A 19,176-nucleotide genomic window follows, 5' to 3' on the forward strand; every position below is an offset into this window, starting at 1 on the left:
GATATGTCTCCTCAGGCAAGAGAAACAAAAGTAAAAATAAACTTGAGACTACACCAAAAAAAAAAAAAAAAATCAAAATCAACAAAACAAAAAGCAACCTAGTGAGTGAGAGAAGATATTTGCAAATAACATATCCAATAAGGGATTAATACTCAAAATATATAAAGAACTTACACAACTCAACACCAAAAAACCAATCTGATTAAAAAATGGGCAGAAGACCTGAATAGACATTTTTCCAAAGAAGACCTATAGACAGTGAACAGACACACGAAAAGATGCTCGACACCACTTACAATCAGGAAAATGCAAATTAAAACCGTAATGAGATCTCACCTCACACCTGTCAGAATGGCTAATATCAAAAAGACAAGAGATAACAAGTGTTGGCGAGGATGTGGAGAAAGGGGAACCCTCATGTGCTGTTGGTGGGAATTAAATGGGTGCAGTCACTGTGGAAAACAGTATGTAGGTTCCTCAGAAAATTAAACGTAGAAATATCATATGATCCAGTGATTCCACTACTATTTACCCAAAGAAAATGAAAACATGAATTCAAAAAGATACATGCACCCCTATGTTTATTACAGTATTATTTACAATAGCCAAGATATGGAAACAACCTAAGCATCCACCAAGAGATGAATGGATAAATAAATAAAGAAGATGTGGAATACATATGAAATGGAATATTATACATCCATAAAAAAGAAAGATCTTGCCATCTGTGACAACACGGATGGACCTAAAGGGTATCTGCTAAGTAAAATAAATCAGAGAAAGACAAATACCACATGATTTCACTTAAATATGAAATCTAAAAACCAAACCAAATGAACAAACAAAAACACAGATCCTTACATATGAATAACTGGTAGTTGCCAGAGGGGAGGTGGGCAGGGATGAGCAAAATAGATGAAGGGGGTCAGGAGGTACAAACTTCTAGTTATAAAAAAAGTACAGCATAGGCAATATAATCAACAATAAAAAACTTCCACCACAGAAAAGCCCAGAACCTGATGGCTTCACTGGTGAATCCTATTACGTGTATAATGAAGAATTAATATCAATCCTCCTCAAGCATACAAAAAGAAAAAAAAAAGTGGGAGAACACTTTCTAATTATTCTTTAATGCCAGTATTGCCCTGATAGCAAAGCCAGACAAGGACATTAGAAGAAGACTACAGATCAATATCCTTTATGAACCCTGATGCAAAAATTCTTGACAAAATACTAGCATACCAAATCCAGCAGCATATTAAAAGAATTATATACCATGACCAAGTGAGATTTATCCCAGAAATGTAAAGTTTGCTCAATCAATGTAATAGATCATATTAACAGAATAAAAGAAAAAACCCCACATAATCATGTTACTAGATGCAGAAAAAGCATTTGACAAAATCCAACACCCTTTCATGACAAAACAAACACCACTCAACACACTATTATAAAGGAATTCCTCAACCTGAAAAAAGGCATCTGCAAAAAACGCATGGTTATCATCGTACTTAACGGTGAATGACTAAAAGCTTTCTCCTTAAGAACAAGACAAAGATGTCATGGAAGTTCTAGTTGTGGCAATCAGGTAAGAAAGAAAGAAACAGCATCCAGAAAGAAAAAAAGAAACAATCTCTATTTGTAGATGACATCACCTTATATATAGAAAATCCTTAGGAATTTATATACAAAAGAAACCATCAGAACTAATAAACAAGTTCAGCAAAGTTGCATGATATAACATCAATATACAAAACTCAGTGTAGTGTTTGCTATCAATGAACAATCAAAAAATACAATTATAATTCATTTACAGTAGCACTAAAAATAAAGTACTTAGAAATAAAATTAAGAAAAGAAATATAAGACTTGGGGCACATGGCTGGCTTAGTTGGAAGAGGGATGTCAGAGTTGTGGGTTCAAGCCTCATGTTGAGTATAGAGATTACTAAAAAAAAATAAAAAAAAAAGGACAAGACTTGTTGAGATATTGTTAAACAATTTGTTAAAGCACTGCTGACATCCAAAACTTAAATAGACATCCTGTGTCCAAGGATTAGAAAACTTAATATTAAGATGGCAGTATTTCCTAATTGCTTAGATTTAGTACAATTCCTATTAAAATTTCAACTTCTTTTGGAAAAATGGACAACTGGAGCCTAAAGTTTATATGGAAATGCAAGAGATCCAGAATAGCCAAAACAATCTTGAAAAAGAAGAACAAATTTGGAGGACTTACACTTCCTGGATTCAAAATTTACTACAAAGCTACATTGAAACACGTCTGGCATAAGGACAGACATATAAATCAGTACAACAGAATAAAGAGTCTGGAAATAAATTCATACACCTATGGTCAATTGATTTTTGACAAGGATGCCAAGACCAATAAGTGAAGAATAGTTTTTTAAATAAATGGTTTGGGAAAACTGGATTTCCACATGCAAAATAATGAATTTGGACCCCTATGTCACACCACATATGAAAATGAGTCTAAAATAGTGAAAGAGCTAATGTAAGAGATAAAACTATACAACTCTTGGAAGGAAACATAAGTGTAAATCTTCAAGACCTTGGATTAGGCAATGGTTTCTTAAATATGACACCAAGAGCACCAAGCAACAAAAACAGAAATAGATAAGCTGGAGTTTATCAAAGTTTATCAAATTTATCAAATGACACTAACAAGAAAATAAAAAGACAACTCATAGAATGTGAGAAAATATTTGCAAATCATATATTTAATAAGTATCTAGTATCCAGAGTACATAAAGATCTCTTAGAACTCAACAATAAAAAGACAACCCAAAAATAAAATGGGCAAAGGATGTGAAGACATTTCTCAAAAAAAAAAAAAAAAAAAATACTAATGGCCAAGAAGCACATGAAAAAATGCTCAACATCATTTGTCATTAGGGAAATGCATATCACAACCACAAATGATACCTTACATATTGCTGGTGGGAATGTAAAATGAATTGGCTGCTGTGGGAAGGTTTGGCAGTTCCTCAAAAAGCTCAACAGAGGGTTACTCATGAGCCAGCAATTCCATTCCTAGGTATATTCCCAAGACAACTGAGGACATATATTCACACACAAACTTCTATACAAATAATAGAAGTATTCTTCATAATAGCCAAAAAGTGGAAACAACACAAATGCCCATCAGTTGATGAATGTGGTATATCCAAACCATGGATTACTCAGCCATAAAAAGGAATGAAGTACTGATACATGCTACAACATGGATAACCTTGAAAACGCTGTGCTAAGTGAAAGAAGCCAGGCACAAAGCCCTCCATATTATAGGAGTCTGTTGATATTGAATACCCAGAATAGACAAATCTATAGGAACAGAGTAAATTATTCGGTGCCAGGGGATAGGGAGAGGAGGAAACTGAAAAGGGACTTTGTTTCTTTTGGGGGTGATGGAGATACTCTGGAATTAGATAATAGTGATGGTTTTTACAACATTGCAGATATACTGAAAATCACTAAACTGTACACTTTAAAATTGTGAAGATGGCGAATTTAGTGTTTATGTAAATTTTATCTCAAAAAATAAAAAAAAGAGAACATATTGAAGGGTAGCAGAATATGCCATCCCTAAGTACGCCTCTTTGGCATAATATTATTTTGAGAAACAGCAGATGCAGGAGGAGTTCTGAAAACAGAGTAGAAGTTAAACTTCTGTAAGGGACGTTTACATTACAAAGGAAATCTCTGGAAATTTCCATTTGGAAGGGTCTCTCCCACTGCAGCAGGAAGAGAAGGTTGACTAAATCACAAGAGGATCTTATCAATGGAGAAGATACTGCCTGAAATCTACAAAACAAATCTTACCTTTCGATTACCCTGCTTTTCCTGGTAATTTCCCCCAGCCTGGCCACTGAACAGCTTGCTTGCTTTTGTCTTCAGCTGCAGATGGTGTTGAAGTCAGTGGCTTAGGCTACCTTGTGGAGTTACTCAATTTTCCCTGGGTAGCTCCCCTATACATACATATATATATGGTATACATGTTGTTAAACTGTTTTCTTTTGCTAACCTGTCTTTCATTATAGGAGTCTCAACCAAGAATTCAGAAAGTTAGAGGGCAAGTTATTTTTCCTCCCCTATGCTACAGGTCTTATATTTTCAGATTCACTCTTTACTCATCATTTCAATAGGTTAGGTGGTAGACTATTCACCAGACCCAGAATCCTATCATTTACCAGGATTGTATCATACAGTGATAACTGTATTATTTACCAGAATTGTTATCATTAGAACTTCAGGATATGAAAGAAAAAAGGTTTTTATTAGTTATCAAAATGAAATGAACCTGTAGAAATTCCTGAGCAAATAAATGGGTCAAATAATTTAAAGATAGTCTAAGTTTGCTATTTTGCCCAAATAGATTAACTCTTAATAATTTACTCCCCAATTATTATTTATCCTAATTTTTTTTGTTTTCTTTTTCAATGTTCAACTGAATGTTTCTTCTGTAGGCATATGAAAATGTTGTTTTTAGGGAAAGAATTGTGGATTCTGTGGTCTCTTGCCAAATGCATATATTTCTGAATTTCAAGTATCTTCCCAGTTTGTCTGATGAAAACTTAAGAGGTCTGTTGTGCATTGGAAAACAGGAAGAAGTAGCCGTGGAAACACAGGGTCCTTGATGGCCATGACGACTGAGCCCTGCCAGCAGACATATTTCAAGTGTTCAAGTCCTGTTAACAATTTTTAGATCTAACTTGAGTTCTGTGCTCTGACAAATTCTATAGCTGCACCTCCAAGCAGCAACTGAAGGAAATTTGAAAGAAACTGGGAAGAGCAACCTTAGCTCTTGTTGATCAGGACAAACTTTAAAAGGCAGCAGGAGGATGCGCATCCTCACATCTGCCCTTTCATCTCCTATTTGAAAGGAGAGGTCTACAGATTATCAGGAAATATGGAAACACTGCTTTGCTGCTTCTGAGGCATAAGTCTTATGTCAGTCATTTCTCTTCTTTTTCTTGAATATTCTTAGAAAAGGAGACTCAAACATATTTTAAGGAATAGGAAAGTGGAAGAGAGTTCTTATGAAAGAACTGGCTGGAGGGAGAAGCCAGAGGCCTTCTTACATAATTAAGCCAGAATAATTTCTGAAGTAAAAGCAAAGCCTGAGCTTTGTTAAAGAAGAGCTTTGCAGTAAATGGGATAAAGGGCAGTGAATTTACATAGACTGTATCTAAGACTTTATCTTAACAAAGATAAAATAACTCTGCATTTGACCACCTTTATATTGTTGCCTAAAATGTCAAGGAAAATAAACAAAAGAAACAGAACTACACGTTAACTCTGCCCTCCTGATAAATTATTTCTGTTGTTCTAGTTTCTTTCCACAGCTGTTGTGGATATTTTATGCTAAAGCATAATGTCTGTTCCTCTCTGGAGTTTAATTACAAACAACTTAAAGTCTTCTGCTTCATAAATAAAAATAAGGAGTTTTGGAGTTTTAAAAACAAGGAGAATATTACTCTCATTCTCGGTGACGGTGCCTGCCAATCAGATAATTAGTGGCCTTGTTGTCCTGAAGAAGCAAAACAGCTGTTAAGTATCTGATAAATTCCCAACCTTGTATGGTTACAGTCTTGATCTCAGGAAATGCGTTGACCAAGTAAGCTCTCCAACTTACTACTTTTTTTTTTTGAGAGAGAGAGAGAGAGAGGAGGGGCAGAGCGAGAAGGAAGGAATCTTAAGCAGTCTCCACACCCAGTGCAGAGGCCAATGTGGGGCTCCATCTTATGACCCTGAGATCATGATGTGAGCCAAAATCAAGAGTTGTATGCTTAATGAACTGAGCCACCCAGGGGTCCCTGAATACTATTTTTAAAGTAGTTCTCCTTTGTCTGCTTCCTGGTTAAATGGCCTCATTGCTTAGTGAACTGCCCCATAAAGAAACGTGGACAACCACTGTCTTCTGGCTTCATTCACAATGATCACCAGTAGTGTGGATTCTACCTGAAATTTTCTTTTTTGTCTTCCTTTCCACCTTCACTTCAGGCTCTCAACCACTTTTTGTTTTAAGCCTACAGTTGATCTGCCAAGTACCCATATTCTCACCACCCTTTCCTCCAGTCTACCTTAGATTTTGTTAGCACCTATCACCATGACTGTTCTGAAATCAACCTGTTAAAAAGCAATTAAAAGATTTATCCTGCTGATAAGGGCAACACCACTAAAGTATAAACTTCTCAGAACACATGGCACCTCTCTAATTTTGCATAGAAGAGAATAGGAAAATGAGTTCCTTTAATTTGGTAATGATAATATAAATTGTGAGATTTGATGTCAATATGTGGTATTCAGAGATTTATAAGATCAGTTCTAAAGAAGCCCTTTCTTTCTTTAGGGATTCTATTTACATTTATTGAATCTCCCTCTATCCCCAACAAGATAGTAGCTCTCAAATGTTTCTGTTTCTGAGAACGGAGTGCAGCCCCCTAAGACAGAGAACTATCTGCTTATGGTCTCAGCATCTATCTGGGCCACCAGCTACAGGTAAACGCTTGAGGTCCAGGGTAATAATTATGCTCCTTTCACCCTCAAAATGAGTCCTGGTTTGGACAATAAATTATATGGTCATCCTGGGCACAGGTCAGTTTAAGAGATATATAGTTTTTTACTAAGTATCCTTTGTAAAATTAAAATGGAACTCCTTATTTTAAAGCTAAGTATGGTCCTCTTAAACACTGTTTTAAGATAATCCAAAGAAATATTTAAGGAGATAAATACCTAGATACAATATGCAATTTTCTCATTGTTATTTGTTAGAAATTACATCTTAAAATTAAGATCTTTCAGACTTTGAGCTCACCAAAGGCAGAGAATATTAGTCCTTAAATTTCCCTCATTCTAACTAACAACCATGGGGTTGGGTAAGGAGACTAGAGGTTTTGAGAACTCAATACTGAGCACAGAATGTTTTTTCTTTTTTTTTTAAAGATTTATTTATTTATTTGAGAGAGTGAGAAAGTACATGAGAGGGGGGAGGGTTAGAGGGAGAAGCAGGCTCCCTGCCGAGCAGGGAGCCCGATGCGGGACTCGAGCCAGGGACTCCAGGATCATGACCTGAGCCGAAGGCAGTCGCTCAACCAACTGAGCCACCCAGGTGCCCCAGAATGTTTTTTCTTATAGAAACTACGGTATAAATTGTAATTCGATTAATACTATTAGTATTGTTTAGTGATAAATTTTAGTTTAAAAGGTCTTTTTCCAATTGGTTTAAACTTATTTTTATTTATTAAGCTGTAATAAAACTGTTTATATATAAAACATTACTATTTATCAAGTTATTTAAAAGAAAACATTTTAAATTCTAAAATTCAAGTATTTAATTTATGGAGCATGATTACTTTTAATGGCATCTGAAGTGTTTATATTCTAATTTATATTAATTCACTTCCATGTGTTTGGCTGGGGTTGGTGGGTGAGGTTAGGAATTAATTCAGGCAACAAGGAGAGATGGCATCAAGAAAGCCTTAGAGAAGAGTGTGAGTTAGGGGCAGGGAGTGAGCCAAGGTGAAATTACAAATAAGCTTGGGAAACAGTGACTAGTATTGTTTTTGCTAAAAATGGGGCATACACAGGAAAACAGTAAATTTCCTATCCTGGAAATGTCTTTTTTGTGGTTTCAAATCTCACAAAATAATAAATTCCAGTGAGATGCTCTTTCCAGAGTGAACGATGGTATTAATCGAGATTTAATACACAAAAATGAAATCTATTTAAATTTTATAGAAAAGATGGTGTTGGTAGCTTCAATTTAAAAAAATGGTGAGCAGAATTAATAGGGTTTTAAAATGAAAGTCCACTTACACGATAGAAAACTGCCCCATCTTTCTGGTAAGAAAAAAACATTTTTCCTTACTTATTAAGACAATCAGATAACTTGGGCAAGAAAGGAGATAAAAATATAGATAATGATCAATGATGTTCAAGACTTTTGAAAAGTTGTTTCCATAATTGTGTAAATATAGAACTGATAGCTAAAGAAGCTTAAATACTATTTTGAAATAATGAAAATAAAAAATAGGTCACAATCTTTATTAAATAGAAAGTCATTGCAAGTTGCATTTTGGCAAATATTGCTTCTGGCTTAGGTTCCTTCCATGTGGGTGAAAAAATAAAATGTCAGTAGCAAAATTACACAAAGTACACTTGGTCCTATACACTAGGAAAGTGGCAAACTGTCGGCATTGCCCTGGCCTCCAGTGGCTACGTACCAAAGGTGCACTTGGTGGGACGCCTGCTGACCAAGTGGCAGGGGCTACTTTCGGCTGCCAGTTGGCTCCACCAGTCAACTTCTTCTCTCCCGCATTCCACTGAAGATCTCCCCTAAAATCAAGCGGGCAAAAACACACAAAAGTATTAAAAGACACTAATCAGAAGAGAGTGTGTGTGGCTCATAACTTGGGGTTAGAAGCAGTCTGTTTGAGTTATTGAGAGAAAGGTTAAAAATTATAAAGGAGTCTTATATCTAAGAAAGCATAAAAGCATTTGATAAAAAAAAAAATCATTTAGAGTTTGGATCCCAGTGGTAACAGGAATTTCCTATCACTTCCAATAGAAGAATGTGTCACAAAATTCAACCGCATTCCTCACTGGTTATAAGAAATTCCAAATAAGTATATAATAAAAACTGTATACCTGTATTCTGTCAAATACCTATATTTTGTTTCATACATGATGGCACTTCTAGATCTGAGAGGGCTCATCAGAAGGTTTCACACAACTACATCATGACTATAACCTGCATTACAGTGAATTGTAAGATACATCTATTGTAAAATGCATCCCAATTTTAGAAATGTTGAGAAGTGCATCTAAAGAAAAGGCACATTGTTTATTATTCTTACTATCCTCCTTAAAATTGACCCTTCATGAGAGACTTTTTAAAACCAATATTAGCTAGGAACAGTGTAATAATTCTAGAATTTAAAGCTTCTAGAATTTAAAGCTATTAAAGCACTCAAACCATAATTCCCAAGTATTTCTAGCCTAACTTAGTGGTAATCTTGGAGACTGAAATAGATTGTCCTTTTTCATTGCAGAGTCAACAGTTTGGAAGTTCTAGTAGAATAACAACAAAAACAAAAATCCAGAATGTAATAAAAATGAATTTTGAAATTACCTAGCCTGAGAGTGAGTTATTGCTCCAATGAGTTTAATAGTCTCAAATAAATATAAATACATTGTCACAAGAAAACCAGATAACTTCAAAAACACTTACTTTTTGGATGTGGTACCAGAAATTCCAAGATCTATAAAAGGATAAAAGAAAGCAGAATTTAAACCTCTATACTCAGCTTAAATGACATGCCATTTAAAAGATCAAAGAGTCAGAGGTCTAGAAAAAGTCCATATTTTGCCTAAGAATGACTGTATTCAATTTTACAAAGGAGAAACTATGTTAGGAAACATGTTCAGAAATCTAACATTTTCTTTTACTTCACGTTATACTTAAGGATCACAATTTAATGTCAACTGGTGTCTAGAAAAGAGTAAACATAGCAGGCTCGAGACTATTCTCTTAGAAAGGCCTATGTGCCTGGCATCTGGGAACCTAGCTTAGTAAACTGTTCTCTATCCTGAGAGAATACTTTTCCTAATGATAAGGGTGGCTTATTGTGTCTAAGCTGTTTGTACAGTGTGGTTCGTGCTGAACACCTGCTTTCCTTCTGTGAGACTGAGACTTTGGGACATGTTAGGCACAGAGGACCTACATGATCAGCATCCAACAAAACCCCTGGGTGTGGAATCTCTACAGGGCTTCCACGGGCAGGAACCATCACGCGTGTTGCCGCATTTTCTTGTGCTTTTCCCCTCATGGGAAGGGGAGAGCGTAAGGAAGTCGGTATGTGGATTCATCCAAGCTCTGCTGTGTCTTTTTCCCTGATGATCCAGCTGTGTGTCCTTACTATGCTGCTATAATAAATCTTAGCTGTGAGTACAACCATGTGCTGAGTCCTGTGAGTCCTAGCGAATCTCTGAGTGAAGGTGGTCTTGGGGACCCCAGAACTGGCTTATTCATTCTACTCTAATCTCAGTTCATGTATTACTTCAGCAAATATTTATTGAGCCTCTACAGATGCCAGGCACTGTTCTAAGCACTTGGGATATATTAGTGAAGAAAATGAAGATCCCAACCCTGGAGAAATTTGCTTTCTAATAGGGTGAGATAGATGATAAAACAATAAAATAATAAATTACATAGGCCCCTAGAAGGTGATAGGAAAGCCCATGGGAAAAAGCAAAGGAAGGGCAGGGTACGAGGGATCTGGTCAGGCAGGGTGAGGGTGAGGGGCAGGCAGCATTAAACGGGGTGCTCAGGGAAGTCCTCATGGAGAAGGTGAGATTTGAGCAAAGTTGAGCAGAGGTGTGGTGGAAGAGCTTTCTAGGCTACTCATGTGATGCACTCTCTGCCTACTGGTAAGTCTGTTTCACATTTGGAGAAACTGCCAAATTGCTTTCCACAGTTACATTTTCACCAGCCATGTTAGAGAGTTTCAATTTCTCCACATTCTCATCAACACTACTTATTGTCTTTTCTGATTATAGCCATCCTCATGGGTGAGAAGTGATACTCATGCAGTTTTGATATGCATTTCCCAGATGACTGGTGCAGAGCCTCTCTGCATGCGCATATTGGCCACATGTCTATATTCTTTGGAGAAATGCCTATCTAAATCATTTGACCATTTTAAAATTAGGTTGTCTTTTCATTATTGAGTTGTAAGAGTTCTTCATTCTGGGCATAAATTCCTTATCAGATAATATGTTCTACAAATACCTTCTCCCATTCTGTGGGTTATTTTTCACTTTCTGGATAGTGTCATTTGCAGTACGGAAGTTTTTAATTTTAACGTAGTTCTATTTATCTATTTGTATCTATTGTTGCTTGTGCTTTTGGTGTCATAGCAAGAACATTACCCAATCTGAGGTCATAAAGATTTATTTACTAATACATTTTCTTCTTAGAGTTTTATAGTTTTGGCTCCTACATTTAGTTCTCATCCACTGTGAATTAATTATTTTAGAGTAGGCAAGATAGCTAACTCTATCCTTTTGCATGTGGATATCCAGCTGACCCAGGACCATTTGTCGAAAAGACAACTCTTTTCCCATTGAACTGTCGTGGCACCTTTGTTGATAATCAATTGAGCACAGATGTATAAGTTTATTTCTAGACTGTCATTCTATTCCATTGGGGTATATGTCTATCCCATGCAGCAGTACCACTTAATGACTATAGCTTTGCAGTTAAGTTTTAAAATCATTAAGTGTGAGTCTTCCAAGGTTATGCTTTTTTATTTAGAGTGTTTGGCTCTTCTGACTTCCTTGCATTTCCATATGAATTTTAGGTTCAGCTTGTCAATTTCTGTAAAAAAGCCAACTAGAATATTGGTAAGGAGTATGTAGATAATTTTTTTCAGTTTTGGAAGATATTTTAATTATATTATTATTATTATTATCTTAGAGAGAGAGAGAGCACAAGAGGGAGGGGAGGGGAGGGGAGAGAGAGGGAGACAGAGAATCCTAAGTGACGCGAGGCTTGATCCCACAACCCTGAGATCATGACCTGAACTGAAATCAACAGTCAGAGACTTAACTGACTGAGCCACCCAGGTGCCCCAGAAGATACTTTAATTAAAAAAATGTTTACCTATAGTGGAAATCAGTGTTTTCTTGGGGGGAGGTGAGTTGTTACATTTCTATAAATTTTGACAAATACATGAATTCATGTAATCATTACTATAATCAGGACACATAGCAATTTAATTACTCAAAAATATTCTCTCTTACTACCATTTGCAATAAAAAATGCACTCTCAGCAGTTAAGAGGTATAAATCCTTTATTTCTAAAGGAGAATCTGGATGACACATTAGAGTGCCAGCAAAAGCAGTTACCACTGGCAACCATCCTTCAGTGAGATGAAATTTTAGAGTAGGAACAAATACTCAAATAACCTCTCCATGGGTGTCATCAAAGCATTTTCATGGATGTCCAGACCAGGAACAATGAATGGGAAGCAAAAGTATGTCCACTGGATAATTCATAGGAAAAAAAGTCTGTATCAAGGACCTTTTAAAGCCTTGAGAAAAGTGAAAGGTATCTGCAGTGGTGAACCCATTCACCTTAATGAAGAATCAAATTCAGAGTTAAAAGAAAAGGTCAATCTTTATACCAGCTGCCCTCATCTCCTAGGACTCTCTCCTTCACTTGTCCATCTCCAGCCTCTGGTCTCCTTGTTGTTCCTTGAACATACCAGGCAGTTTTCTGCCCCAATGCCTTTGCACTGGCTGTCTCCTTTGCCTGCAAATATTCTCCTTCAGATATCCATGTGGCTCATCCTTTTATCTTCAAATCGTTGCTCAAACTGTACCTTCTCAGTGAGACCTACTCTAACTCCCATTCTGCAGCATTTCCAATTCCTCCTTGCCTGGTCTGTTTCTTCTCCATAGTGCTTATATGACCTAACATACTATAGAATTTATTTGAAAATGTTTGTTTGTCTCTCCCCTTGCTGAGTACCCTAAGAACAGAAATTTATACCTATTCTGTTTGCTGATTTATCTTTAGAACCTGGAAGAATGCTTGGTACTCAATAAATATTTGTTCAGTGAGTAACTTAAATTCACATGGATGGGGGCACCTGGGTGGCTCAGTCGGTTAAGCGTCTGCCTTCCTGGGATCAAGCCCCGCATCAGGCTCCCTGCTCAGCAGGAAGCCTGCTTCTACCTCTCCCACTCCCCCCACTTGTGTTCCCTCTCTGTCTCTGTCAAATAAATAAATAAAATCTTTAAAAAAAATTCACATGGATGCTCAACTGTCAATATTTAAGTTACTCTATGTTCTTATTTCCAAGTGAAATGAAAAATTAAGTACTTACTATACATAATGCACTTGGTTTCACACTTTCATATGCTAATTATACCTGTAGTAATTTAGATTAAAAATGGCATGGGGACAGCTTGTGAGACAATGGCACACTGTTCATCTTCCAAGGAACTGTACTGGGTAAAGCACTAAGAATTTCTGTCCACTCCTTGATATACTCACCCACAAGTGAATCCAGAAAAAAATACATATAAAGAGATAGAGAAAAAAATTTGCATATGATGCAGTAAAAAACAAATCAAAACAAAAACTGTATTACTCACTGCCTACTAAGCTGGCAAGAGATGAGTCAAGGTCACTCCCAAGGGCTTTGCTTGCTGCCATAGCTGGACTGGGGGGTACCACTGAAATGGGTGCAGGCTGCCCGGCTGGTGCCATGGTTGGCATCAGTAGATCACCTAGACCATCAAACACTGGAAATCAAATAGACCAGGTTCAGAATGCTTAGGGGGGAAAAAAAGGCCATATGCAAAATTAAAGGGAAATTATCTTCTGAAAAACGATAAAACAAGTGAATATACAATCTTACAAAAGAGGGCATGTCATCCATACTTTTTATGACTATAACACCAAGAAGAACATTTCTACATATGTCTACTCATAAAGTACAGAAATACTAGTACACATAAACAAAGATGGAAAAAAAAATCTGTGTAATGTACAGGAAAGAGCACAGATTTTGGGGTTGGAATTAGGCTCAAATTTAGTTGCATGCCTCACTAGCTGTGTGACTTTGAGAAAGTTACCACCTGAGCTTTAGTTTTCTATCTGTAAATGGGGAGGGTACTACTACCACATGGTTTTGCTGTGAAGATTAAATTAGATAATATATATGTCTTTATTATAATGCCTGCTCTATGCAGGCAGTCAGTAAGTGGTAGCCACTGATACGCTTATCAAAAACAATCGCTGAAATGCTTTTTATTGAAAATGGTAGTAATTTACAGCAAAGCCTAAATAATTTACTCTCAAATCCTACAATGCTTATCTTTTTTCTCTACAATGCTTATCTTTAAAACAATTCTTAAATGAGAAAAGAAGGCTGGATCTCCTGGTTTCCTATGAAGTCGGTGTTGGAATAAAACCTGATCTACTGGGCAGGATGTAGTAGTAAGTATCTGAAAAACAGCTGACCATATTTTAGAAGTAAAAATTTTGACCCCCCCTCATTATAAGCAGTCAATTTTGGTTCTAACTTTAAAGGGATGTTTAAAGGGAAAACTATTTTAACTATTGGGAATCATGCTGTTATTGGTGGGTCCTGATCACTATATAACCAATTACCAACTTGCTTAGTTCCTAGAATACAGAAAGACCATTCAAAATACAGACTCAGAGGATTTGCATAAATTGACGTTAATATCTTATCCATGTCAAAATTTTTGTAGTTAATTTTCATTAAAAAACTTCGAACATTTATCATCAACACTATTGTACAATAATTCTAAGTTGGAAAAAGACAGCACTGGCAATAGAAGCAACCAAATTGTCAGGCAGGGGATATATTTAGGGTGTTTTCTGAAACACATTTAATTGCCAAAAACTCACCAATTGAAAATTTGTAGTAAGGACCCAGCATGGGAAGAGTAGAATGGAAGAGAATACAAACAAAATGACAGCAGGATGAAAGATTAAAGGCAGGCAAAGAATACTACTTGTGTCCCAACTTCATAAAACTGAGGGCCATGCAAGCTTCAGAGGGTGTAAGCAATAGCAGTGGGAGTGTCCACACATCTAGATACTGTGTAAAGTGTTTGTTTTCCCTTAACCACCTCTAAACCACGTGCATGGAAGCTCATGCAAACAGATGGTGTGTGTGGTGTTAGATTTCTGCTAAAAATTAAAACAGAAACACAGAAAAGGATTACAGGTTATCCTTAAATCTTCCAAAATGTACTGAAAATATTTACTTAAAATACAGAATAAGAGACTTATTAAAGTTTTAAAACCAGGTCACCACTCAGTATCTGCTTGTAAGATTCCTGATATCATACTAACCTTAGGTGGGCTATTACACAATCAGAAAAAATGAACATTTGAAAAATCACTGCCTTACCTGACGGATCAAAGGAGCTGCTGCTAGAAGTTGAAGGTGTTGTTCCAAAAGCTGCCTCAAAGTTGGGCTGTAGCAGGTTATTCTGAGCTGGAGTCACTGGTGATGGAGAAGGGGCCATAAAAGAACCCCCAAATCCTGGGAAAAACACAGTTCCAGAAAAATATAAGCAGAAACAACTAAAGGTAGGTAAAGGTCAGGAAAACAGGACAAATTATAGGAGACTGAGGAGGGACTGAATGCATGTAGATAGATGAGAAGTCAGTAAAACTGGGAAGTTAGTTTTTTAAAAGTTTTTCATGTGCCTTGGTATCTATCATGTATTTTTAAAAGATTTTCATTTAGTTTTTAAAATCAAGTACAACATTCAGTGTTACACTAGTGTTTCAGGTGTATAGTACAGTGAATCAACAACTCGATGCGTGACTCAGTGCTCATCATGATAAATTACTCTTTAATCCCCATCACCTATTTCACCCCCCCCACCTTCCCTCCGGGAACGGCCAGTTTTGTCATGTATTAATGAGATCGAAGTTCGTTAGAAACAAGATAGCACTTAAGAATATATACTCTTGTTAAGAGAACCTGTGGCAACCAAGTCTATTATTACAATGGACCTAGCTACCTAAAGCTAAAAAAGTCTCACTAGGGTTAAAACTGAGATAATTTCATTATATCAAAATTTTGTTTCTTCAAAGCACAATACTGGGTAGCTAGAAAATGCTTAGTTGTACACATTGGCTCAGTGTAATAATAAAATACAAATCAGAAAAATATGCATGCACTTTGCCACCAAATCCTCCTTAATAACTTTCATACATGTTCTAGTCCCATTGCTGCTCCTGCTAAATGTGGGCTCCCCCAGATCAGTTCTCAGGATTTATAAACAGCCACCCAGAGGGGCTTCCTGCATCTAGTCTGGACTTCCTCCAATCTAGTCTCTGCCGTGCAGCTAGAGTGATCTTTCTGAGTAGAAAACGTTGGCAAAGTTACTTCTCTAACGTCCTTCACTGGCTCTCCATAACTTTCAGATTCATGTAATGCAGATTCCTTTGTACAGCAATCAAGTTCTTCTGTCTTTGTTCCCCTGCCTGCAAACTAGGTTGCATCCCTAACACCATCACGGGGAGTCAGATGCTCACTCCAGGAGGGCCTCTTGGACTGAAACTGTCACCCACTGCTATTAGCCACAGCTATGCCCGCCCCTCCCACTGCAAATATGTGTGAGTTACATGCTCTGCTCTTGTGTCCTCTGTATCTGATACACAGCTCCATCCCATTCCCATCACATGTCCTTATTTCCATCCCCAGCCTCTGCTTCAGGGATGGCTTTTTGGTGTCAGGAACTGTCTTCTCCTGTTTTTCACTAATATTCAGCATAATGCCTAAAACACTGAATTAATATTTACTGAATAAAGATACTTCTGAATATAAAAGGTGGGGAGAAATCAAATTCCATTGTAAAGTAACCAGCCTTCAAATTATTTACCTTTTGAAGGCTGGAAGCAAATAATTTCTCTCAAACGACAGATAGAAGCAGAAGCAAAGCTCACTCTGTACTGTTTCTGTATAAAACACACAACCAGTGAAGGCAGCAATTTCTCAGTAAGACAGTGGAAGATGTTCTATTACCAAAGAATTTGTTACTTCCAGAAGTCTTTTCTATATTCAGTTTGGGTATAAATATTCCTTTCTAATCTAGCCACATCTTCTTGTTCACAAACTGCTTGCAAAAACATAAAGAATGCTTAAAAAAAAAAATCCTTAAACTTTCATTCTATAGAACTCATTTATAAGTCTGAAAATTACTTCCACTGAAATTCTCCGGCTATTGTTTTCTAAAGCAGGCAATAACGTTCAAGTCATGCTGCTCCCAGACACTGATAATGATACAAGTTTAGGCTTTTCTTGTATATGTATGAAAAAAATGCAATTTGGAAAACTGTTACCTAAAAGAGGATGGTCTTTAAAGTTCACAGTGGCTACCCCGACGTAATTTTAGTATTTTAGTGACATAGGCATTATGTAACTTTCCTAACTGAAGAAAAGACATTCTCCAGATCTTTAAGAACTGATATTATGAAACAAAAATGGGCTAGAAGTATTTTTGTGGACGGGATTGCTTGGTTTTAGGGAGATTGATGGCTGTGTTAAAGCTGACTTTTGGGAAACATCCCACACCTCAAGTTGGAATATGGCTGTGGTTAATTTAGGCAATTTTTCTATGGTGTGGTTCTCTTTGTTATAGGTGAATGTGGAAACAACTGTTCTTGACTCTCAGTTTCTTCAAACTTGACCAAGAAGAGACAATTTATTCTAGAATCACAGCATATTGGTGTTGGAAAAAGCGTTCCGATCATCTGATTCAATCCTATCTTTCCATGACTGGAAAAAGGGATGCAAAGGGAAGGTGACATATCCACCCAGGATTGAGTGATAGAAAGAGAAAAACGACATTTACACAAGGCTCATCTGCTTAGTACTACTGAGTTTCATAAGATAAGTGGATCATGTCCATAGGTGAATAATGAAAAAAAAAATTAGTGACTTCTCTAACAAAGTGAAGGTAAAGCCAACACTGGCATGAGGCTCACCACGTACCACCAGGGGCACAATTCTAAGCATTTTTTTTTTTAGGTTGAACCTTATGAACCATATGGATTGCTAATATTTGACCCTTTTGGTCCCACAAAAACAGCAGGTTGTTCAAACCAAACCATATATTAGCTCATTTAATCCTCACAACTCTGTGAAGTTTTAAAGATGAAAACGCTGAGGCCAGAGAAGTTAAATAATCTGTCCAAGGTCAAATGATGGCAAACGAGAGCCAGGATTCCACACAGCAATCTTCCAGAGCTTGGGTTTTTCACCACAATACTACATGGCGTCTTTTCCATAGCCAGGAATGACTCCAGAGTTGTACTCTTCCTGCAGGCTTATAAACTTGACAGAGATCTAGAAAGATGACTTTTTCCCATTATACTCAGTTCTTATGAAGTAGGTGCCTCCCTCACAAATCTAGACTAATTAAAAAGCTGTGATACAAAATAACCAACTGATTGTCTTAAAGAAAAAAAACCTATTGCTATACTCTGAATGAAAGGTTAAATAGGATATTATAGACATTAATAAGGAAACTCCTCCTGTTAAGTGAAAAGTTTTAGAGGCCTGGAATAGAGGTAAGTAATACAAAAACCCAAACCACTACTCTTTCTTTCTATATGGTTCTAAATTATACTAAGGAAGATGTTCTGTGGAATTGAAGGTAACAATCAGTAGGCTTCTGGATATCCTACAGGCATATTTGGACTGTCTTACACTATAACTAAATCGCCGTCTCTCTTCAAGTGCTCAACCATCTACAGATACACTGCCTTTTGTCACAGGTAGTCTTATGAATCTACCTTCCTAAAGGGAACAGCCAACACACTTAAGGAAGTTCTATTAACAGACATATCAAAACTGACAGTCACAGTTGATATATCACTTGGGTCAGGAGAGTGAAATTTTAAAACCACTGGTAGATAAACACACTCCCACACATACCACCTTCACACTCAGATTCGTTCCATTATGTAAAAGATGATGTCATCTCAATTACTCTGTAATATAATCAGCTGTTAACACATTCCATTTACTAAGATCAATCCGAGACAGTCAATATTTCTAGAACTAATACCCTTTTGTCCGACACGTTTCAAACTGCTCCCTCCACCCCAGAGTATGAAAGAATTGGTTCTCTGTAGATCTTCCCATTCAGTGGATATTATTAGTTATTAACTCCACACTGAACATTTTTATATTTTAAACCCGTTCAAAGACCTCTGTGGCTCTGCTAAAAAGTCATCTGTGTCATTTGGTTAACAGAGAATGCAAAACTACAAAGGGCTCATATTATTCCCTGCCTTTGGAATTAAAGATAGGATGTGGCACATTCCTATACTAGTACAAATCTATGGTACAGTCACCCCAGAATCGTGTCTATTATTGAAGAACATGGTTTTCCTGTTTGATGTCAACCTCAGAAGTTAGGCATAATACATCTAATCTCCCTTAATAATCCATTTTTACGTCTGTCATCCAGTAATCTATATATCTCAAACGTCTAAGTTTTTAGCTGGTGTATCTGAAGAGGAGTTTGAGAGCTTTATTCTTCACTGTATGAAATAATATTTCCTTTTATTTGACACAAACTTAACTT

General features: G+C 36.7%; 1 protein-coding gene across 1 annotated transcript in view; it reads right to left on the reverse strand.

The window, feature by feature from the left end:
* The window catches only part of SNAP91 (synaptosome associated protein 91), a 140,794-nt gene that overhangs the window by 11,888 nt on the left and 109,730 nt on the right, over positions 1-19,176 (reverse strand). Inside the window, exons 22-25 of the mRNA XM_081828599.1 lie at positions 14,979-15,113; positions 13,186-13,335; positions 9,253-9,283; positions 8,246-8,357 (exon numbers count right to left, since the gene is read on the reverse strand). Coding sequence (XP_081684725.1) covers positions 8,246-8,357; positions 9,253-9,283; positions 13,186-13,335; positions 14,979-15,113 — 428 coding nt within the window. The remainder of the gene's footprint in view (positions 1-8,245; positions 8,358-9,252; positions 9,284-13,185; positions 13,336-14,978; positions 15,114-19,176) is intronic.

This window comes from Leptonychotes weddellii, chromosome 8, assembly GCF_054177405.1.
Source record: "Leptonychotes weddellii isolate Sample4059 chromosome 8, ASM5417740v2, whole genome shotgun sequence".
NCBI lineage: Eukaryota > Metazoa > Chordata > Mammalia > Carnivora > Phocidae > Leptonychotes > Leptonychotes weddellii.